This window comes from Cryptotermes secundus, unplaced genomic scaffold (assembly GCF_002891405.2).
Source record: "Cryptotermes secundus unplaced genomic scaffold, Csec_1.0 scaffold573, whole genome shotgun sequence".
In the NCBI taxonomy this organism is placed as follows: domain Eukaryota; kingdom Metazoa; phylum Arthropoda; class Insecta; order Blattodea; family Kalotermitidae; genus Cryptotermes; species Cryptotermes secundus.
Window position 1 is genome coordinate 1,029,498 of NW_019738880.1, and position 25,349 is coordinate 1,054,846.

The 25,349-nt window shown below is 42.8% G+C and overlaps 1 protein-coding gene across 1 annotated transcript in view; it reads right to left on the bottom strand.

The window, feature by feature from the left end:
• The window catches only part of LOC111871212, a 151,092-nt gene that overhangs the window by 17,184 nt on the left and 108,559 nt on the right, over positions 1-25,349 (bottom strand). Inside the window, exon 7 of the mRNA XM_023864138.2 lies at positions 1,962-2,069. Coding sequence (XP_023719906.1) covers positions 1,962-2,069 — 108 coding nt within the window. The remainder of the gene's footprint in view (positions 1-1,961; positions 2,070-25,349) is intronic.

Consider the following 25,349-nt stretch of genomic DNA (forward strand, 5'->3'; position numbering starts at 1 on the left):
GACAACACAAGTCACTTGTCTAATCACGGCTCCCTGTTTTCGTGTAAATTCGACATGTTTCGGTCACGCAGAGCCATCGTCTGATGTAGATAATGATACGGCTAAATTGTTGTTACACTGCACTGAAATATAAACTTCTGTGATTATTCAGATTTCTTCTTCGAGAAAACCACGCGTGAAGGTGGGGGCTAGTGCCCCGTTCGTTCTGATGTGAACAATGAACAGGTAAATTTATGAGAGTAAATAAACGGCCCGTGTGAGTTTTCCTGTGTTTGTGTACAGGTAGAGGCCTTGCGACGAGCTGATCACCCGCCCAAGAAGTCCTACCGAATGTGTAAGATCTAGAAAAACCGAAGTGAACGGAGAAGTTCACGGAGGTAGGCCTAGGCCCACTGGGGATGTAATGCCAAGGAAAAAAATAAATAAACGGCCCTTAAAAGGGCAAAAAGGGACTTTCCCTCTCTGGGTTTTCTGAACCACAACCTATGTAATCACAAAACACACCAAATGTACATACTTAGAATGTAAAGATGGAGGCAGAACCTATCTCCGAAACATCGCTAACTGCTCACATCCGCCAAAGCGCTGAATTAACATCAATAGTTAACATCACAAAGGTCTAAATTTAGTAATATAAGAAGGACCTTAGAGAGACACGCTGCGGTGTTGTGATGTGGTTGGATGTAACTGGCTGACTTGTTTACTGGTGGACTTTGGTTTAACGCGCCTACTTTCGGGTTCTGCTACCATAACAGACTCAGTTGCCGTACTAGGCTGACTTTTTATTTTTCAAGTACTGCTTCATAAAGAGAGGGGCCGCAATACTGTTGGATCCTTAAGAATACGTATACAGTATATGAAGCAGATGATGAGTAATTCAAATTGCTAAATGTAATGATATTTATGAAAATACCAAGAATGATACTCCGGATTGAATATATATATATTTAATAGTATAGTCTTCACTTTTTATGCTTAACTTGGTTCTTCCTAGTCCGCCACACTAGGGATTGTATATAAGATTTTTAATCAACGTCCAGTGTGATTGATAAGCGTTGTTTTTTTTTGTTTTTTTTTCATCCTTTGTTTGTTTTTGTGTCAAAACAACCATCTTTAGAAGAATAATATCAACCCGCATGGAAACTATTATTACCATGTCATAGATACAAATATTATATCTTTTAACTAGTGTAATTGGTTGAGGCACTATGCTTACAAGCCGGAAGGTCGTGGGTTCAAGTCCTGATGAGGTCATTGGATTTTTTTCAATTGACCTAATCCTTCCAGCCGCACTATGGCCCTAGGGTCGACCCAGCCTCTAACAGAAATGAGTACCAGGAATATTCTTGGATGAAAAGGGCGGCCGGCGGGTAAGGCTGACAAAATTACCGCCTTCTATGAGCCGATATTCTAGAAAATGTGGGAACCTCAACATCTCACAACCCTATGGGCCTCCACGGTCTGTTACAAGGATACCCTTACTTTCTTTTTTAACTAAAGCTAAGATGTACATTGATTTGTTAAAACATCTAAAATTATTACAATAAGTCTGTTTACAAAGTAATGTACCCTATTTATTTTAATCTAGAATCAATTTGATTCGAGTCGTTACACTTCTTCTCCTTAACAGAAGATGAATATACTCCACAGCTTGGTTTCGTTGTCTGATGGTCAAAGCTTTTGGTATCATGGTCCAGTTATACAGGCTACTCTGTGTTGTTCTATAACACTGGGCGGTGGTTAAAAATCTTATATCCTAATGCTTACAACACTCAAAAATAAATGACATACTCAATTTTGTCAAAAATTAATTATTCATGATTTTTATCATTGGAAAAACAGGATGTCGCTTTATATTCTGTCTTATACGGTATTTGTAACCCCGAGAGAGGTCACAAGGCATGGGTGCAATGCAGAAGTTGGACTGAGAACTGAAGTGCGGACGTTGCCAGAGCACCTACCCGGTTGACGTGGTCCCTGAGGACGTTGGAGTACACCATGGCGACTGCTTCTAGGGCCATGAACGTGATGAAGCCGATGATCCAAGGGACCACAAGCCCAGAATTCTCCTGGAACACACAAAGAAACGGCGGCTTCAAAATGCGACTAGCAAACTAAAGTCAAATCTCATAAAATTGTGACGCCATGTTGTTCTGTGTTCTGGGCTGCATGTCGGGCGGATCGTCGGATATCCCGAACCGGGATTTCCGCTCCAGTTCCTAATCTGATGTTGAAGCAGATGGTATGTATACAGCCACTGGCTTTAAGGGCTGAGTCACTCTCTCATGGCGCTGAGCCCTTCTTGAGAAGCCGCCAATTGTGCAGCCACTCAAGAACTTCCCAGCATTTTATGGAATCCGAAGGTTCATTACGGTGTTCACAAGAGCCCTCCACTGGTTCCTATCCTGAGCCAGATCAATCCTATACATACCATCCCATTCTATCTAAGATCCATTTTAATACTGTCCAAACACCTACGCCTTTATCTTCCCAGTGGCCTCTTTCCTTGTGGCTTTCCCCTTTCCTCTATGCATTCCTCTTCTCCCCCATTCGCCCCGCATTTTAATATCAAAATTCTTTGTGTATTTTTCACATTTCGTGTGCGTGCTACATGTCCGGACCATCTCTCCATTCTTGATTTGATCTTCGCACGCCTGCTAATCTATGCATCGACTGTGCTGAAACACGCTAAGGGGAGATATTGCTTATTTTCGAAGGCTAAACACGTACCAGCAATTAGCTAATGGCAAAATAAAGAGCCTTTAGCACACATATGCAGCAGATGGGCCAATTAGTAGATAGAACTGCTTGAAATTCTCTAATAGGTGGCATCAGCATTATAACATGGGGGCTTGGGACGTGCCCTGCTTTCATACGGCAAAATGCTATACTGTCACGTGATGAGACTAACGCTACGTGTGTCAGTACCGCCTCCAACACGTGCCGCATTCAATATGGCACCCGCCTTCCAGACTTGTTTTCCAGAACTTCTTGAATTGTTCCGAGGAATAGCTCAGTCTCCAGGGACGGGACTTACTATTTTCTTGAAATATTTTACGAAAACCTTCTTACAAATTATTATTTGCTTTTAGTTTATGGTTTCGTTACTACCTCACTCAATACTGTGGTTGAAATAAGGCTTAAATGTACAGTTCTCAATTGACAAAAGCTTGCTAATGAGAAAAGGGACGTTTTGTGAATTTTAAGTTGTGTTTACTTTTTTAACAGAACCTTTAAATCCATGATCGCCTCTGTGACCTAGTGGTCAGAGTTCCTGGCTACAGCTCCAGAGGTTCCGGGTTCAATTCCTGGCACTACCAGATTTTCTGAGAAGTAGTGGGTCTGAAACGGGGTCCACTCAGCCTCGGGATTATAATTGAGGAGCTATTTCAAGGAAATAGCGGCTTCGGTCTAGAAAATCGAGGTTAACGGCCGTGGGGATTCGTTGCGCTGACCATGCGACACCCTCTATCCGCTAAAGTTGGCACTAACTTCGCAGACAAGTGACGGTCGCTCGGTCGGTATAGTTCTCTTGCGGACTACAGGCCACTGATTATGTTTTTCTTTTGTGTTCTTTAAACTCATATTTTTTATTGCATTCACTACTGAGGCAACGTGTTTACCGAGCTGTTGCCTAGCAGCGATAGGAAGGAACACAAACAGACACACGGACTGATGGAAGAGCTTTATGACATACACTGCTGAGATAGGCTCAAGTGTCGTAATGTAAATTCAACTCTTCGTATACACTGTTTTAGGCGTTCAAAAGGGATAGTTCACAGACACATAGCTAGCATGGAGGTCACATGGGCATACACTCATTTTTTTTCAAAACTAACATATTAGGCTAAAACAGGAGTTATAGAGGAAACCGGCAGACAAATTAATTTTTTTTTAAATATTAGCCGAGGAGGAATCGTAATAAAGATCTAAAAGTTTGTGACGATGGAACATTAGTACAAATATTGTGTTTACGGACATTAACGATCGTCCTGTATTTATCTAAAATACCGTCCTCTTTATTTTTCAAAACACAAGACACGTCCCCAGTAGATAGGGTCTAGCTCTATGGATGGGGCCCAACTGAGTAGATTTCACTTGAAGACGGAGACAGAATCCAGTCTCCGAAACATTGTGTTTCGAAAAAAAAATGACGGCAGTTTTAGATAAAGACAGGACGATGGATAATGTCCAAAAACAAAATATTTGTAGAAATCGTAATGATCAGACATAAAGCAGACTTCATATAAACAGTATATAGGACGGAAATCATTAAAATTGACTATCCTTACATCCCTCACAACACGCTGTATCTCCATTACAAACTATCAGCAGATTCGTGTTGTTTAGTGACGTATCTCTCTAGCGCGAGAACCAAACGAATCCCACACAGACGAGTGCATTCCATTGGTGGTTTCATGTGACGCAAGGTCAATGAAAGTGCTTTATACAGCTGTCATTACCCTATAAAGGATTAATTACTTTTAACATCAGTGACTTCAAAGGGAACCATCATATCGCCTTCAAGCACTTAGAACTTCTACGTATTACGTAGTTCCTTATTCGGCTAGGAAACGGGCCGTGGTTTTACTCACTTTCTCAAGTCATCTGCTGGAATAGTTCCACGGCTGCGTCCCATTAAATCTTAACAAGAGCTCGTTTCACAGAGATCCAAAAAATTATGTGGCAACGTAGGACACAAAGTTGTAAAGCCAAATTTAAATAAGGAAAGGAGGTGAAGTTTCTGCACGAACCGGACCCCGGTGCAGTGACACAGGAACACGACCCGTGACTGGACAAGTTCTTCAGGGCAGCCGACTAGACTAGATCCACTGAAAGACAACCAGTTTCAGTTTGTCGCTATTCAACAAAGTCAGGTGAACCTTACAGTTCACTGTGCAGGCGGAGAAAAAACACTGTTGCATGTAGTCCGCAAGCGAACTATACCGACTGAGCGACCGCCATTGTCGGCGAAATTAGTGCAAACTTTAGCGGATACAAGATGTCACGTGATCAGCGCAACGAATCCCCACGGCCATTAATCTCGCTTTTCTAGACCGGAGCCGCTATTTCCTTGAAATAGCTCCTGAGGTATCCTCACAAGGCTGAGTGAACCGCATTCCAGACTGACTAATTCTCAGAAAATCTGGTAGCCCCGTGAATCGAACCCGGAACCTCTGGATTTGTAGCCAGGAACTCTGACCGCTAGACTACAGAGGCTGACACTGAAAGTCAACCGGCTTCAGCATGACGATAGTCAGCGAAGTCACGTGAACTTCCCAGTCCACTCTGCAGGGAAGGACGGATTTTATAAAGCAGTCAGCAGGAATCTGGGTTCCGTTAGTCACCCGCACGGAATATTCTCCTGTTCCGAAGAGGATTTGCTGGAATTTCGTCTGGAATTTAATTGCAGCGAATTACTTTGGAGCGTGTTGTTAACATGAGCATGCCAGGACAACAGGGTAGGGGAGAGATACTGAGGAATCGATAGTCATATTTAAATTGAAATCATTTGCATTGTAGGGCAAGGCTGACGGACGTGTGAACACAGGCCATTATAATAGGGTTTGTTTTAATTCTGTTTGCCTATAAACCGATCAGTTAGGGTCACCAGGTACCTATAAAAACATCAGAAATTTAGGAATCCTCTTTACATTCAGTGACGCACATATCTTATAAGTACTTCCGCCTAAAAGATGTACTTAAATCCTTTTTAAGAAAATAGGAAACGGAACAGGAGAATCGCTTGCTGCTTGTATCCGTTCCAGAGCATTTGATACAATTTGTAAATATATGTTTTTTTTTTGTGGTCGTCAGCACAACAAATTTTTCATACGAAACCAATCCAATATCACTGTAACATCACTGGTTTTATTTTAGCGTCTGCACCACAACGTAACACACAACAGGATGCAGACAATAAAAAAATTGTCAATAATTACGTAAATGTCCGGAAAGTAACAAACTCCATACAGCACAGTCTTCCTTGAGAAGCTAACAGTGTCTCAACGACATTGTCCGCCTTTTATGGAGTTAGAAGGCTCACAACTGCATTCACAAAAGCCCATCACTTCTCCCTGTCCTGAGCCAGTCCACACCTTTGTATCCAGTTCTTTTTAGATTCAATTTAATATTATCCACGCTTATTTATTCGAATATAAAGAACGTCATAGTAGAGAGGTAACAATTATGTATCGTATTCTAGAAGTCTTTGGTAAACATCTCGGCCCGGAGGCTGTAGGGGTTTATCGCCGTTTCCCTCAGTCACTATATACAATTGTCCAGGATAAATCTTAAATTAGACCATGTACCATTTCTTCCACATCACTTCCAATTCGTTGTCACGAAGTCTTAGGTACAGGCTTAAACACTCTGTGGGAACTGACCACATTCAAGTAAGTGTGACAACGGAAGCTTCATTGCATAGCAACGACGAGTAAACAGCGGTTGCTAGGCAAAGCCTACAACAGTACGGACAGTGATGTGTTTTCTGTATGTCCGACTCTATTTTACATAAGAAGATACATTGAGTAGAAGCTACAGTTACAGTTCTAGATTCTACAGTTCTACAATTCTGGTTCAGTGTGTTTATTATTGTTATTATTATTCTTCAATTCTTCAAACGCGAGTTCGTCCGTGTATACTGTGCAACTGTAATAAATACTATAGGACCGTTAAACTAGTGGTTGTCTCTTCATATGACATCCCACAACTCTCTATCCATTAAAGTTGGCACTAACTTCGTCGACAAGCTGCGGTCGCTCTGTCGGTATAGTTCGCTTGCTGACTCAAGCCACGGAGTTTGTTTTGTGCGACAAATATAGATCGTGAAATTCTGTCATATTCCTCACAAATACAGTGAAAATTAAGAAACTACAGCTCACTTTATTACAAAAAAAAATCAAGCGAACATGGCTGCTGAGTGAGTTAAAATAGCGAAAACAAGTCTGGCACAAAGTAGAGAGAACCCAGTTTAAATCTCATTTGGTGTATGTGGTACTTATGTTTTCCCACATTACATTTTTCTCTCCCCCCAAAAAAAACACTGAATGTGTTTTAAAATAGGTCAGGACTTGTTCCTCACACAATTTACCACTGTCAGTGTTCATCTCGTGTTTAGATGTTACAGAGCATCTGTATGTCGAACTGAAACCTCGTGTACCGCAGTATACGATAAACATTAACACCGACTTTTGCACGCCGATGTAGTGTGTGAAATGTAGACTTGCTCCAGGTCATGGGCAGTTCGAAATGATAATGACTTCAAATCAATGCCTCTAGGCACTGACCCACCTTTCGTTCGTGACCTCCATTTATATGCGCCAACTCACGCACGCCTCCATCCATCAGCATCTCGAACCTGCCGAACGCTGCAGAGGCCCTCATAGCACGTCGTGTTCTGGAGGTTTCGCACTCAAACCTCAGCCCTGAGTAGAGGCTGCGGGTTTGCTTAGTTCCTCTCAGCGGGGCCCAGTCCCTTAAATTAAAGCATGACCACTTCCTACGAAGTCCTTTACAATTAATTATTCACTCTCCATATTAACACTAGACGCTACTGAGAGTGTTCTGAATAAATCATAAATTTGTCCAAATGAATCTATCTATTGACCCGACTACTCCTTTGAGATTACTGAGTATTTGGACATCGTCCATCGCCTAGCGTTCTAAAGAGCACAACATTTCGGAATCTGTTTCCGTCCTGAGGTTAGGAGATAAAACGTAAAGGTTAAGCTGTCTCTGTAACAGGTCATGAAGGGCCACAGGGTTGTGAGACGTCGAGGTTCCACATCTTCTAGACAATCGGCTCACAGATGGCGGAAAAGTTGTCAGATTTACTCGACGATCGCCCTTTAACCCCGAAGAAGATTGCTGGTACTCATTTCTGATGCAGGCTGAGTCGACCCCATGGCCACAGTGCGGCTGGAATTATTAGGCAAATTGAAAAAATTAATGACCTCATATGGAATCGAACCCGCAACCCTCCGGTTTGTACCATAGTGCCTCAACCAATTAGGCTACCGCGTGTCCCCAGATTAGGAGATGGGAGGCGTTTAGTCTATTGGGTGCGTTAAAGAGAGCCAACCTCAATCATTGAGGCAACCTATTTAGATGGTCCCAAGAAGTAGGTCTCTCACCCTTTCACCCAAAGATTGAAACAGATCTAGTTTTCGAAACGTTTTGTTCTTTGGAATATCAGATTATGGATAAAGTCCAAAAACTCAATAATCATGAGTGTTGTAAACCATCGTCATAATCGAATAGAATCCACCTACTCTTTCCTTCAACCAATTAGATTATTCATTCATGTATCTGAACTCTCCACCCACATATGCATCTGCAGACGAACAACGGAAAACCGACCCAACTGACTAACCAACAAATTGAAGAAAAAAAAGGAGAAATAAATGAAACGAAATAACCAGAGATAAAAAATCTACCTAACCAACCCGTCAACTGACTGAAGTAATAACGGAATTCTCCAATGCTTCAACTAATCCTCGAATTAGTAAGCCATAGACAAGCCAACAAAACTGACTCACCAAACTAACCCACAACTAACCAATCAAAAAACTTCTAACAGAACCAAAGAAATGAAAGAAGCAAAGAACCGAACCAACCACCAAAACATGCAAATACTGAATCCATCATTAAACAAACTCATGACCGAATCGTCTAGTGAACAGATTAACCAGTGTGCGGATCGGTCTACCAGAAAATAGCCGCCGCAGTCAACAAAGCGTTATTAAATTACGACTCCTAAATCTTTTCACCATAGACCAGGAGTTCTGATTTATGATCCTCTTGGCCTACATCTCGAAGAGAATTCCGGTCACGAAGCTCCATGCATGCACCGCTAAGCCGAAGCCAGTCTTCGTCACACCCGCATCCAATGCAAGGAAAAAACGTGCCCCACACATATTGACTCTCCATCTCAGCTTATAACGCTCCTCGCTTGCATAAAGAAATCAATTTTCCGCAAACACGATGCACTAATACGTTATCAACAAGTCTGCACACGAGCTGTGTATCACGGCTTGCGTGTTTGTGGTTTCCTCACCTCCCCCCCTCCCAAGACTTCTGTAACTGGAAAAGGGAAAGATGTATTGGGAGAAGCAAAAGAACTGATCGAAGCGAGTATTATTACGGTTAATGGGTTTCATATGTTAGCATCTACTTGTTAATACTAATAGAATGGTCTGTTGCAGTGAGGCAAGAATATAAAATGTTCAGAAATTTTTTCGAGCCAAAGAGGGAGGAAGAAAACTCCAAAATTAGAGTGTTCGTATTATGTAACGAAGAGTTTTGTGATGTATACAGTACTCTACAGTTTCTAACCGGCGTAACATTACAAGTTATAGCAGATCTAATAGGCTATTGATTAATAATAGCAACGCATTTTATTTATTAATTCATATACTACATTATGTATGCAATTAACCTCTCGATTGTCACACATATAACACCTAGTCAGCCCAGTGATCCAGCTCTAGAAAAAAGCAAAATGTAGTTGCCTGCTGCTGAATACAGGTTTCAAAAATATATCCAGATTTTATTAGAAGTTTCTATTCATGACTTGAAGATCATTGAAAAGGATACAGGATGCGTGTTTCATATGGTTCCCAAAGTAATCAGTAAGCAGCAATATCCGGTTGGGCTTTGTAGCTGAGTTGTGATGTGATTCCTGTGAGGTACAAACTGAATTTATATATATTCTCTAGAAGAAATTCAGTATTTAAAGGTAAAGGTGCTAGATGCAAAGGTATGAACTCTGTTCATCTGGCCCGGAATAGGTTAGAGTGACGGGCTGTTGTAAATACTGTAATGAACCTTCGGGTTCCACAAGAAGACATATATATGTATATATTGTATTTTACTGTTAGTTTTATCCAAAGTCTATTCTAAGTTTTGTCCGGATTGTGAATCGAATAGAAACTAATTTGCACGAACTGTTTAGAAAAACTGGAATGTTAGCGTTTTAGTTCGGTAATACTATGTGAGAAACTTGCTGCACCTGAAAATGACCCATTTGAGGTCGAAACATACAGTGCGTGCTATATAAATAAATAATCAAATATTGTTACGTTGACGGTAAAATTATATATGTTCGTTGAATACACGCAACAGGTTGCAATCCTTAAAAATATACTGACCCGCTGAACGAATATTAAGCCTATTTTTTTTTTAATTCGCATGTTGGGGTGGAGTACAGCTGGGTCCCTTCGGCACGTTATGCACTGATTGTTCTATTGTATCTGTCCCGTGTGATTATGATGATGGAGAATTTGGTGGAATGAAGATTGGCAGGGGAAACAGAAGTACTCGGAGAAAACCTGCCCCAGGGCCACTTTGTCAACCACAAATCCGACATGACCAGACCCGAGCTCGAACCCGGGCCCCTGTGGTGGGAAGCCAGAGACTAATTAATTTTTTTAATTCGCTTACTGAGGGGTTGAGTCCAACTGGGTCCACTCGGCACGTCAGTCACTGATTGGTCTATTGTATTTATCCCGTTTGATTATGATGATGGAGAATTTGGTGGAATGAAGATTGGCAGGGGAAACCGAAGTACTCGGAGAAAACCTGCCCCAGCGCCACTTTGTCCACCACAAATCCGACATGACCAGACCCGAGCTCGAACGCGGCCTGTCGCGGTGAGAAGCTAGCGACTAACCGCTCGAGCTATGGCGCGGCCGGTATTAAGCTTATCTCCGAAAGAAGGGCAGTGCTCCGTGGTGTTGGTTATATCTTCCGTTTCTTGCCTTCTTTGCTTAAAATTGAACATACGGTAGCCTTTGTAATGATTGTTCTCATTACTGCTTCTCTCTGTCACTCAAAATGCAGTCGACAGCCGTCACATTTTGAAGGGTCTCTGAATTCATTTCATCCTATTTACACACAGGAAGACTATACAGAATGGTAAATACTTGATTTCGTTTCAGATGCAAAGTGTTCTAAAAGCATTTTCAACATGCAAATACGCGTAACAACACTGCTATTTGCATATGCACGGTGCAGACCTGTAGCATTCCCTTCTGTAGCCGAGATAGGCAAGTGTTGCACACGTCAGAACGGCACACACACTTTTTGCTGTGTGTATGTGCACAGACTCGTCATAGTGGCATGGGAAAGCGCAGTGTTTCAGGGAGTAGCTCTTCAGCAAATATTCTGGTTTTGTTGAGGCCATACTTTCTCTTCGTAACGCACTGGTTCGGTAGTCGCGTTCCAGACTATTTCCGCATCAGTGCATGATCACCGTGTCCGTCCGTACTAAGCCCATATTAGAGGAGAATTTTCGGATTTTTAATCTTCTCTTGAACGGCTTATGTTATCAAAGGGTGTCCGAAACACTGCTTGCAGTTTTAATGGCTCTCGAGGTTTTCATGGGCTAATTCCTCAGAAATAACCGCCTCTGTGGTCTTGTGGTCAGAGATTCTGTCTACAGATCCAGAGGTCCTGGGTTCGATTCCCAGCTCTACCAGATTTTCTGAGAAGTAGTAGGTCTGGAACTTGGTCCACTCAGCTTCGTGAGGATAATTGAGGAACTACTTGAATTGAAAAGTAGCGACTCCGGTCTAGAAAACAGAGATTAACGTCCGTGCGAATCCGTTACGCTGACCACGACACCCTCTATCCGCAAAAGTTGGCATTAACTTCGAAGACAAATGGCGGTAGCACGGTCGGTAGGTTTAGTTTGCTTACGCACTAAAAAGCCACGGATTTAATTTAGTTTCTTTTTAATCCTGAGAAATTCATACAAAGGTTTGTCTGAAATCCTGCAGGAAAAAGACAAATATGTTAGACCAAGACGTAGATGGTAAAATAAATCTTAACAGAAATAATTAGGCACGAGATGGACTAGATTAATTTGACTCAGGGTTAGGAACAAGGGTGGATTCTTGTGATGAAAGCAATGAACCGAATTCCTTAAAATGTGTGAACATTTTTTTTGAGCAGATGAGGGACTTCACAAGAAAGAATTAATTTTTGTTTTATTTACCGTCCACCATTCAACAATGTTACGATTTAAAATTAAGTCTTTTTCAAATTCGTCACTGCACTACATGTTTCAACCTACTCGGCCATCAACAAGTGCGTTGAAATTGGGTGGAACTGCTGTGTCTTCCGCGCTAGTGCAATCCGCGTTTTCACATTTATAATGTATGTGAATTAAGTGAATATAGTTCCCCCTTCTGGGCCACATGTATTGTCTCTGTAATGTGGAATGAAAAATTGTGTTAGTCTCTTCTCTACTCATGGAAGACTCTTTCCCATGGAATTCGTCTACCAGATGCTACCAGGTACTTACAAGTTACATCTGTCATTTTTAACGTCAGAGTAAGAAATTTCCAGTTCGCGAAAGTACAGAGTCTCAGGGAATAGCAATGTGGTGTAGCTGTCCGCCGACGTACAGTTGCCACGACTTTCGCTCGAGCTTGAGTTCTTAATCACAGGATACGGGTGCTTCGGAGATGGGAGTGGAACACACTTCGGGGCAAATAAATCCGGGATCTCCAGAACGTTGTGGATTGCAGTTTTAATTTAAAATTTCATTAATGATGAATATTGACATTATTCTCCAAGCTAGCCGCTCCGTCCGCCGACTAGCTACCACTACTCTTAAACACTTCCCTCTTCTCTATCTACCTTCCAACCACTGTCCTCCTCCGCTCCCTATAGCCGACCCCCCCTCTTTACAAGTCCCCCAGTTGGCATCAGAAAAACAAGAAAAATAACAAGAGAAATCCAAGGGTCGAGCCCGACATTTGCCCAACATTCGTATTTTTCGAGATGACCATAAACCTCTGTAGGTCTTCAAGGAATCCAAGACCCCTCCTGGCCGGTCTCGCACGCGGTCAGTTCATGGGTTTATGATATACTGGGAGTAAACAGGTGACGTTAGGGACAATAGCGGCACCCTTAACCTAAGGAGGACAATAGAGGAATTACAACTAGACGGTCCCGGGATGGTATCTCGCCGATGGAGCGTCTCTCACGGTATTAAACAATGCTCTAAGTAGTTCATACCCTTAATTATATAATTTTGACGAGGGACGTACGGTTACAGTGGAAGGCATTTCAAAAGAAAAATTCCGAGTAGCTTATATACACAGTATGCAGATGAATTTGGAAAAGAGGAAAACGTTATAATAAGACCTGTCATGGCATGAGATCTTCATTTACTAATTCCGTGGGACATTTTACGAAGACGTCAGCCGCCAGACGTTTTTGGATGGATGACAGAGGAGCGACGAAATGGAAGAGATTTTAAGAAATAGTGACCGAATTGAAGTACTATCCTGGCATCAGTTCTGAAGAAGTTTTCAGCCTCACTGAATAAGAAGAGGTGGCCTTAAGTTCTCCGTCTGTTTAAATGCATGTGCGCCTCGCTGGAACCCGAAAATTTGGACGGAATTAATTCATGTTNAACGACATTGATTAAATTTAAGTTATTTATGGAAACCACCTCAGTAAATAAAACTACATGATGTACATTCAGGAAAACAACGGTACACACTCTAATTCCGAGAATGTGAACAATGTCTTTCGACGATTAATACTTTCTTGAGATGTACCCTTCGATGTCATCAAACGAAGTGTTCGGTGTCTGGAAGGAATGGGCTGCAAACCGAAGCCAGATGTGTGGCCTATCAATATAAAATGAAAGGTAGACGATGCCAGGAAAGTTCGAGAAAATTGAAACACTTTCAACTCTAGTAACTGAAAAAGGTAAAAGGTAAAGTTTTCCTTCTGCTTAATTAAACACCATGCCATGAAATTGTAGGAAGGAGTACAAATAGGGGTCTAAGAATTCTTAACTTCTAAATTAGATGGAAGTGAGTTATTAGCTTCAGGCTACGTCTTCTTTACTTGCGGGAAATATCCCGCAATACTAATTGTACTGGAGTGTGGGTGGGTCGCAGAGCCAACACGGAGACTGCAGAGAAGAGAAAATATCAGGAAAGAAAGGATTCCTCCACTTCCCCATGCGCCTTAAAGTAGCCGTGCTTAACTCAATGCAAGAATAACGTTACTCTATATATTTATAATCCCGCATCATCTTCGCATTTAAGTTTATTTCTCCAGACTGATCTCTTGTCATGTCTTCGACAAAACCTTAGTACGCCTTTATCATTCTCAAGTGTGCTACACATCAAACACTTTTTGTTATCGTATTTTTCTTGTTTTGAAAAATAAATGAATTTCTGGGAAGAACTAATTGCATACTTTCGTTTGATACAAGAGGACTTCATACAAAACCAAAAAAATTAGGAGAGGACACAGATGTACAGACATACAGCAAGGTGATGTCACAAGCCTAAAAATTAGAGGGACACACAGACAGATGAATACACAGACAACAAGCATCCTTTTATTATTTTAAAAACAAGGAAAGTAGGCTCCTAAACTGAGGCTTATGAGATCCTTATGTGTGTCTCCCCTCCCCAATTATGTTCTTACATGCTGTCGATGTTGTATCAAAGGAAAGTTGGCATTTAGTTCTTCCAAGAACTTTTTTTTTTACTTTATCTCCCTAACAGTATCAGCCTATGTTATGTACCCCATCCTCTTGTTACTGCATAATTCCTATACAAAAATATCCGTGGCCTTTAGTCCGCAAGCGAACTATACCTACCGAGCGACCGCCGCTTATTGACGAAGTTAGTGCCAACTTTTGCGGATAAAGGGTGTCACGTGGTCAGCGTAACAAATCCCCACGGCCGTTAATCTCGGTTTTCTAGACCGGAACCGCTATTTCCCTGAAATAGCTCCTCAATTATTCTCACGAGGCTGAGTGGACACTGTTCCAGACCCACTACTTCTCAGAAAATCTGGTATTGCCGGGAAACACACCCGGGACCTCTGGATCTGTAGCCAGGAACTCTGACCACTAGACCACAGAGGCGGTCACATAATTCCTATACCGATCAAAAGTCTCTTCATTTTCAAAAGCTTCTGTCATTCTTTTGCTCCCGTTTCCTATGTCTCACTAAACTAAGAATAAGCACACAAGCCCCACGTGTTTACAATTGTAACTACTCTGCCATTCTACGCCATCCGAAGCGCTGGCCTCCGGCTGAATTTTCCCTCGTTTCAGGGGGTTTTGTTCTATTCAATAGACCAGGATTCTCGATACCAATTCCGCTGCGGATCTCTGGAACAGTCAAGAAGCAGGAGTATACAATATAAACACATTTCCCATAACGTGGGTATATTTATTCATGAAGAATCAGAAACCACTGTACTGGGGCTTGTGCGCTCCTGCAAGGATGAAGTGGCAGAGTTCATGGCGTGAGGCACTCAGATCCTATTGAATTGTCGTGACCACATGACCGCCTAATCCGTGGTACTGCCGAGCCTGGGAAGGAAATACTATGGAAGTTCTGCACAATAAGTGGTATTGCTCATAGCCTACGTTTCATGAGATATTTGCACTGAGGATCCGTTCTTCTGATGCTCCGAATGTTTCAGTACAGAAATCGCAGAAACCGATAGAATATAATAAAGATTGTATGGCTAATGCTACAGCTTCATAACGTGTGCTCTTCTACAAGCATAATTAGAATGATCAAGAAAGGGAGGATGAGGTGAGCAGAGCATGTAGCACGAACGGGAAGAAGATGAATGGATACAGGATATACACACAGAAAACACAGCCTCTGTTATTGAAACATGTTTACCGAAAATTTGATTAGCAACGGTAGCGGCACCGATCCCATAGAAAACAGTCTATTGTTGAGGATAGTTTACCAAGCTGTTGCTTAGCCACACTGTGGCCATCCATGTACAACATTTAAGTCATATGAAGTTATATGAAGACTAAGCAGACCAAAGAGGCACAGCGCCGTGCTTTGTTGGTTTGTAGAGTTTGTGAATTAGCGATAGCGCTATAGTTACTTGTAGTTACGGGTGTCGAGATTGCAATAAATCCTAACCCCTTCTATACATATTTAACACGTGACAATACTTAATTCTGAGAAAATTAAAATTCCGCGTCTAGTTCACAGTGATTCACGAAAACTTACCATCGATTTTGAATGAATAAATTCGTTCATGTAAACCCAGGCTAGTGCGCAGTGCTCAGGCCCCGGATAATGCCCGCAACTGACGCATCGGGGAACCCCCATTGGCTTGGTGGTCCCGCTAGTTTATACAGGTCTCTCTCCCCCTTCTCACTAAACAAAACGTGAGGTCGCGAAGTTCACATCAACGCCTTTTGCCTCGTTGGAATAATGTTTTCATAGCGACGAATTCGCAATTCTGTGGGTTCCAATTAATTTCGTTTTAATAACTTTGAAGTAATTATTTAATTAAAAGGATTCTTTAAAAGCCACCAGTAATGTTAATGACGCATGATAATGTAATACATTTAAACATTTCATAATATACGGGATGCGTCACGTAAAATTAAATTAATTTCTCGTAAAATGCGACGACAGTCATATTATATATTCCAAACGCGAAAATTGGGCAAAATGTCCACGTTCGTCAACTGTCAATAATCACATGACAGAATTGCGGATTATGTGATCTAATTATACAGACCGAATTCGGATAATCTTATTCCAGCACGATAAATTACATTAGCGAATAATTCGATTGCATTTTGGGTTCAAATGTTAATGTGACGTGACCGTGGCCGGCCACCGAAACTAACTCCTTCCTCTCCAATCAGATTACTGCGCCGGGCGCCGCGATGCCAAACTGTTCATCGGGGCAATGTGGCAACAGTTCCCTAAGAATATTAGTTGATATGAACCTCTTCTGACGATGCAATTTGCAAAACCGGGATCAGTAATACTTTATATGTAAGGAAATTGGCGTCCTAGAGGAACGACACTGGACTCTGATTCAGATAGTTCTGACTTCGATATCTGGTCACCGTTTGACACCGCTACCGAAAATAACATCTTGAGGATGTGAAAAACAACAGCTCATTACATCCCCACTTCAGAACTCACGTTAAGGTGTAGGACAAGGCCGCGCCATAGCTCAAACGAATAGTCGCTGGCTTCGCACCGCGGCAACCCGGGTTCGATCCCGGGTCTGGTCAAGTGGGATTTGTGGTAGACAAAGTGGCGTTGGGGCGGGTTCACTCCGAGTACCACGGTTTCCCCTGCCAATCTTCATTCCACCAAATTCTGCATCATCATAATCACCCGGGGCAGGTACAATAGGTCAATCAGTGGCCGCCGTGCCGAGTGGACCCAGTTGGACTCCACCCCCCCCCACCCACTAAGCGAATTGAAAAAAAAAAGGTGTAGGTCCAGTTCTACTAAGATATCATGGTGAACCTGTCACTGAAGGGAAAAGAGCTTCGCTCTCAGAAATGGATTCTATGCTCTTGCCGAGGGCAGTCGGGGACACGCGGTAACATAGTTGGTTGCGGCACTATGCTACAAGCCGGCAGGTCGCGGTTTCGAGGCCTGAGGGGATGGATATTTTGCAATTGACCTAATCTTTCCAGCTGCACCATGGCTTGGAGGAACTAGGGTGAATGGAAAGATAATACTAAGCTGGATCTTAAGTAAATAAGGCGTGAGGATGTGGGTTTGACTCACGAATTCATGGAGCCTCTTTACAGCGATGAGATTATTGTTTTTTTTTCACCTGATCTGAACATTCCAGCTGCACTGGGGTCGACACAGCCTGTAATAGAAATGAGTACCAGGAATATTCCTGGGGGTACAAGGCGGCCGGTGCGTAAGGCTGACAACCTCACCGCTATGTGTAAGCCGATTGTCTCGAAAAAATGTGGGAACCTTGAAGTCTCACACAATTATGGACCTCCACAACCCGTTATAGAGACAGCTTTGTCTTTTTTTTTTTTGTCTCATCTACCACGAGTGCATGAACAGTTCTGTTTAATTTAATCACAACTTTTCACACTGACAACATTCTTCTGGTCGTAAACATTAAAATTACATTTTTTACCATAATCGTGACACGACTGCGATAAACAACACGAGTTGATTCAGCGTCATACTTCAGTTCAGTTGAAGACATGTCATCCAAACAGCAGTACAGAGTTGCCTGCTTTACAGGAGACAGTGCACTGTTCTTCGTGATGGGCGCAGCGGGATCTGTCGGGCACACATCTAGTCTCAACGGACAGTCGGACCCAAGCCACATGTGGGCTCTGACACGGATGATGTGAACAGTTTGAATTGTGTAGTTTCGTCTTGGAGACGTCACAGTCCAATAACAAATGACGAAGTAACAGTTGAAACACAGAATGCTCATGTAACAAAACAAAACAAAAAATCCTGGCCTGTAGTCTGCAAGCGAACTATACCGACCAAGTGACCGCCGCTTGTCGGTGAAGTTAGTTCCAACTTTAGCGGATAGAGTGTGTCGTGTGGTCAGCGTAACGGATCCCCAAGGCCGTTAATTTCGGTTTTCTAGACCGAAGCCGCTATTTCTTTGAAATAGCTCCTCAATTATCCTCACGAGGCTGAGTGGACCCCGTTCCAGACACAATACTTCTCAGAAAATCTGGTAACGCCGGGAATCGAACCCAGACCTCTGGATCTGTAGCGAAGAACTCTGACCACTAGACCACTTGTATTAATATATATATATACACACACACACAATCATTCCACCACCTCCTGCATGTTCATCAGTATCCCTGCCATTGACGTAATCTCGGCATTAACACAGTTGTAAAATAAAGAACAAACACAACAGCCAAACATTTGTCCGACTCGCCTGATTTCTCTCAAACGGCAGGTCCTGTAAGGAAGTGGCAAATTCAGAGGATACTCCTCTTGAAGAAACTGTGCCCTCTCAGCCTGAAGTCCACTAGACTTGCGCAGTTCGAAGCCCCAGTTGCTAGGTACACGGCATATGAATGTGTAGTAGAAACCAATCTGAATAATCATTGCGACTTTTAATTAATGAAAAGGTACTAATAATAAATATGCTTATGTTTAATGCTAGAAAGTCCCCCTGTACTAATATGTGCAGCATATGACTGCGAGACGGTCGCTTTTTAAAGACTTGACAGACAGAAAGGGCATTCCCAGGAGCAGAGAGAGACCCGCTGTGTTATATCTCAGCAACACGCCATTAGTCTTACTGATGGAGAATGATAGCGGAATTAAAAAGCTTAAGCAACACTTGCCACTTTCCCAACCGAAGCTCTAAAGGACAGGACTCAGCAATCCAAGTCACATTTCACGCTGAATTCATGAGGAAGACGACATCTGTGTCCCCTCCATAAACAATTTTCGACCGATTTAATTGTTTTACTGACACTAGAATGAGCGTTAAACAATTCATTGTGGGTATCACGGGATTCTTCCTGGGCACAATTTTTGACATCAACGACACCAGCACGCCAGTTCTGCAGTACTCTGTGGTTAGGGACTGGCACCACTTCCGCAGTGTTATGAGGTTGGGGACTGACAGTAGTTCTGCAGCACTCTCAGGTTGGGGACTGGCAGTAGTACTGCGGTACTCGAAGGTTGGTGACACAGTAGTTCTGCAGTACTCTGTGGTTGGGGACTGGTAGTAGTTCTGCTGTACTCTGAGATTGGGAACTGGCAGTAGTTCTGCAGTACTCTGAGGTTGGGGACTGGTAGTAGTTCTGCAGTACTCTGAGATTGGGAACTGGCAGTAGTTCTGCAGTACTCTGAGGTTGGGGACTGGCAGTAGTTCTGCAGTACTCTGAGGCTGGGGACTGGCAGTAATACTGCAGTACTCTGAGGTTGGGGACTGGCAGTAGTTCTGCAGTACTCTGAGGTTGGGGACTGGCAGTAATACTGCAGTACTCTGAGGTTGGGAACTGGCAGTAGTTCTGCAATACTCTGAGGTTGGGGACTGGCAGTACTTCTGCAGTATTCTGAGGTTGGAGACTGGCAGTAGTTCTGCAGTATTCTGAGGTTAGTGCTGGCAATAGTTCTGCAGTACTCTGAGATTGGGAACTGACAGTAGTTCTGCAGTACTCTGAGTTTGGGGACTGGCAGTAGTTCTGCAGTACCCTGAGTTTGGTAACTGGTATTAGTTCTGCAGTACTCTTAGGTTGGGGATTCAATGCCACCTTTCAGTAGAGAAGAATTTTTGAGGAGTAGTTTAGGGTTTCGAAAGAAAAATGTTAGTACTAATGGACGATATATAGTTGACATGTCTGTTTGAAACGATTAATAAACTGCGTATATTTCAAAGATCTGGTGCAAAGCCAAGTCGTCATTTTCCGTTTTCTTACACAATTACCTCCTGTTAGTGTTACGTATTGTTAGATGACATTCTGAATGCCGCACGTCAGTGAGACCGTGCATGTAATATAAATGCATCTTCACCATGCTCACATGGAGCCCCAACTTGTCTCCTCAATATCAACTTCCGCAGTTGACTTATGGAACAGGACAAGCGCTCATAGTGTTCGGAAATAAGTCTTAAACAGGGAGAGAAGTACCGAGAGCGTTATAATTACTTGTAGTTAACATCTCTAAATTGTCAATAAATTCAAACCCAAACCCTTCTATAACCACTAATACACGTGACAATATCAAACAGACGTCAGAGAGATTGCAGGAAGATCGCAGAAATGCGGACAAAACTCTAAGTCACTAAGATTCATGCAGGTAAGTGTGAGACAAAGCATTCGCAATTTATCGATCCCTGGGAGCTCCAATCAGGACACATTTCTCTCAGGCGAGCGAGTAAGTTTGCCTGCCGATAAACACCCACAAATGTAATTAGTAAGTAATGTGGGTCTGAGAATAAATTAAATTTAATGGAATGAATGAGAGATTCCAGACTGCTGATAATGAATGGAGAACTGGGACGTTGTGGGGAATGTGGTCTAAGTATTTGTGACGAATTTTACTCTTGAAACATACGAATATCCAAAGTTTACTTCAAGTAATAAATTATACGCAATTCCAATGGCTGTCAGACGCGGCTTTTCTTACTTTGGAAAGGAATGTAAATTACAAACCTTCCTAAAACAAAATGTAAAGGGGAAAACGAAGCAGAAATGCAAAGGAAAGAAGAGAATAAAATAAATTACAAGTTTTTTAAACAAAGTTTTCAAGAATCCAAGCGGACCTAAGGCTGATGAAGTAAACGAGACATTTTCGAATTACGGCGACTTGGCACTTCCCGCAGAACTGTTAGGCTAGTGAACTCAAGGAGATTGCAATGGACTGGACTTGTGACTAGGACGGCCGAGATAAGAAACATGTAGAGAATTCGAGTGGAGAAACCTTTCAGAAAACCGTAATTTGGAATGTTGATATGGGACAATAACAATAAGATGGATATTAGACTTACTATAAGGAGAAATGCCAATCACAGCGGGCGCGCCGTTTAAGACACGAACTGCTTCAGCTCGCTCGAACACTGAGATCGTGGGTTCGAATCCCACTCGACGCATGTATGTCTGTGTGCGTTTATTTTGTGTTAGTGTTGATCTATATGTAGGCAGGGGCCTTGCGATGGGCTGATCCCCGTCCAAGGAGTTTTACTGACTGTGTATAAGATTACGAAACTGAAAACGCAGCCAGGGCCCAAAAGGGCTGTAGAGTCAATGATGAATGAATGGCGAGAGATGACATTAACTGGCCCAGGATGGGAATGCAGTGGAGAAAGTAGGTATCAATGGTGCCTCTGCGTGGGTTTGGGAAGTTACAGGTGCATCAGCATCCGGGGAGATATGTGCGCCTGTTCAGAACTGAAACTAGAAGCTCTTTGTTTATTAGAGTACAGAAGTAACTAAAAGTAGACTTATTTTAGACTGTACGAGTAATAAAGTCTGACACGAGGAAAAGGACTCATTAAGGACAACAACGAATATTACGTAAAATCTTAGTAAAACAGGTTGTATATAAGGTTAGACTGCCTCTGTGGTCTAGTGGTCAGAGTTCATATCTACAGATGTAGAGGTCCCTGGTTCGATTCCCGGCGCTACCAGATTTTCTGAAAAGTAATGGGTCGGGAACGGGGTCCACTCGGCCTCTTGAGGATAACTGAGGAGATATTTTAAGGAAATAGCGGCTCCAGTCTAGAAAACCGAAATTAACAGCCGTGAGGATTCGTTGCGCTGACCACGCTACACCCTCTATCCGTTAAAGTTGGCATTAACTTCACCGACAAGCGGCGGTTGCTCGGTCGGTATAGTTCGCTTACGGATTAAAACCCACGGAGTGCTTTTTTATCCATTCCTCTTGCCACGACCACAAAATGGTGCGGTGAAGATAGGAGCGAACATCACCACCTAAAGTTCGATGTGATGATAAGTTTCCGTGCATGACTGTTTTCGTGGTAGCACCAGCGGCGTCATGCCCCTGGCAGACCTGTATGGCCAGGCAGGCAACAGATTACAACTGACCTCCGTGCTCTCGGCGGTCAACACTTCCTGTCGAATCAGCAAATCAACCAAGTGGTCCGGCGTACGCCCTCTGAGACGCTGTAAGACATTTACGTAATCTGGGCAAAGACGATAATTTTACCGAGATTGTTGCCTACTCAGCTGAAGATTCTGGTATATGACGTAAAGCTTGGCCGTATACAAGCCACTAAAGCTGAGGAGTCAGTGTTTGAGTCACGAAGGCACATCCAGGTGAGCCTTCAACAAACGACCCGTCAGTATAAACCGCCCTGTAGACCAGACAAGTGGAGGTGAGCTCGGGAAATGTTTCACCTCTCACGCGTCTGCGGAGGCGAAAGTCGCATTTGGGCATGAACAGTGTTGAATCTCCGGGTTTCTGCAGGTGGCGAATTTAATTAAGAGCACATATTTAGAAATAACTTATTAAAATCTGTAAATAATGATTTATTTGATAGTTGTATTTAAGAATTGTTTATTTATACGTGCCTAGGGTGAACGCGGTAGCGTAATTGGTTGACGCACTATGCTACAAGCTGGAAGGTCGCGGAATAGAATCCAGAAGAGGTGGATTTTTCAACTTAACTAATCCTTCCAGCCGCAATATGTCCCTGGGGTCGACTCAGCCTCTAACAGAAATGAGTACCAGGAATATTCTTGGGGGTAAAGGGCGGCCGGCGTTTAAGGCTGACAATCTTACCGCAATTTTATGAGCCGATTGTCTGGAAAATGTGGGAACCTCAACCTCTCGCAACCCTATGGGCCTCCACGGCCTGTTACAGAAATACCTTTACTTTTTTGACTTTTACTTTTTATCGAATATGTTTTAAATGGAAGTTTCATTTATGTTAAAGTATGCAGTAGTAGTGGTAAGTACTGATTTCATGATACACGTCGCTATAGGAACTTACGTTCAGTTGTTTCTGTTTCAATCTAATTTCTCGTTCAGTATAGTTCACGAGAGTTTGGTTTATGTTTGCATGCGAAGAACACAAGTGCCAGGCAACTTTATTTGTTCGTGAGTTTCAATGCCGGACGAAAGAACGCTGTGACCGATAAACATGCAGACTTCTGGGCCTGCTACTGACATGAGGACCACGAGAACTTGTGCACAGCCTGGACAGATCGTTGCGGTTTGCAGCGGCCGCAAACTAAACATCCCACAGAGTCATGCCTCCTTAGTTTCAACTCGACTTTAGCGAGGGAATAGGTCATTTGCCGCTAGCAAGTTGTACTCACGAAAGTGGCGGCCCTTACTAAAGATAAATCGTTCTTTTTCAGAAGGATCTTTCATCGCTCGCAATTGGAGAGCCCAGATTTCCAAACCGGCTAACCATAGTACTTTTCTGTAGTAAGGGGCGCGTGACTTTGAATTCTGAAACAGTAGCATCGAAGGTCTGAATCATACACCGGACATGAATATGTACTGAGAATCTTGCATACAAGTGCTGTGCTGTTTTGGCAGGCCGACATATTTTCTGTTGGGTCGACCTCCAAGTTCAAAGAAGTTCTCTTTATCTAATGTCTAAATGATTAACAATTAAATAAATTCCGTGGCTTTAGTCCGCAAGCGAACTCTACCGACCGAGCGACCGCCGCTTGTCGGCGTGTAATTTCCTACTTTAGCGGATAGGGGGTGTCACGTGGTCATCACAACGGATCCCCACGGCCATTAATTTCTGTTTTCTAGACTGGAAAATGATTAACAATTTCTTAATTTAATTCTAATCTGAACAAATCAGATGTTATAACACATCACGGCTCAAGGAAAAATATTTGTATACCATTACTAATACAAAATCTACTCACTCCATCAAATAAAGTGTTTTTTTTATTGCTAGAGGGGTGGGACTCAGTCCCTTGTACTGCGGCCACTTCTGGTCTGTTGTACCAGCCCCAGCTGATAGGTGAGGGTGATTGTGGAGCAATTGGTGGAATGAAGATTGGCAGGGGAAACCGAAGTACTCGGAGAAAACCTGCCCCAGCGCTAACGCGTGTTAGAGAGAGGGACAAATATTCATGCTTCGTGGAAGGCAAGTTGCACCGTGAGGAGCAAGGCTGAGCATAGCAGCGAGAGCCTAAATACGCCGTGAGTTAACTTCGGACACCGAAGCCTCACCGAAGAAAAATTTGCACGAGCTGAAGAGGACGGTTAAAGCGAACAGGCCGAGGAAGATGCGGAGAAAGAAGAAACATGTGCAAAGTTCAGTTTTCAGAAGTGAAAAACAAAACTATTATTGCATCATCAGTTTGGTGGACCGCAACTAACAATACAGCAAACATTATGTAGTGCTGAGGGGAATTAGGCAAGCGGCAGTAGGAGGAACACAAACCAAAATACGTCAACTTTTTAAACACGGTCTCAATAACGCTAAGACGACCCATACACGTACGAGTTGGGGTCGGCGAGGAGCCGGACTCGGATTAATTTCACCACACACGTATGAGCGTGGCGACCCACACACGAACGAATTTGGCTCATTGGAACCCGAACCGAGTTGGACTCGCGAACCAGACTCCTACGTGTATGGGCCCTCTAAGCATAAAGGCTACATAAAATGTTTCTTAAGGCTGATGTCAAAACCTGCCTTTTTAGATTCTATGGCAAGTAAATTTATTTTATGTTACGCAGTCTACTCTTCCTAGTAAAGCAGCAACATTAAAAAAACTAAACGCACTTTCCGCTGTGTAAGACGCCGTACTTTTACAATGAGGACAGGCTTCTTGTGTATCACTGGAAGAACTATTCCGCGACCAGTAAGCCAATAACGAACGAACACGTCACCGCCTGTGCCCTAGTGTCCTTTTTATGCACTCCGTAGTTATTCCGAAGGAAATAAAACTTTGCTTCTTCTTTCTCGTATTGTGTAAGCCAGAACAAGATGGCGCTACCGTGCAACAGATTATAAGATAAAAACGACCCCGTTTTATCAAGATGTAGTCTTTTTTCACACGGTACTAACAGTAAAAGCCTAAACAAGACACTTCTTTATCTCATGTTCTACATTCCGAACAT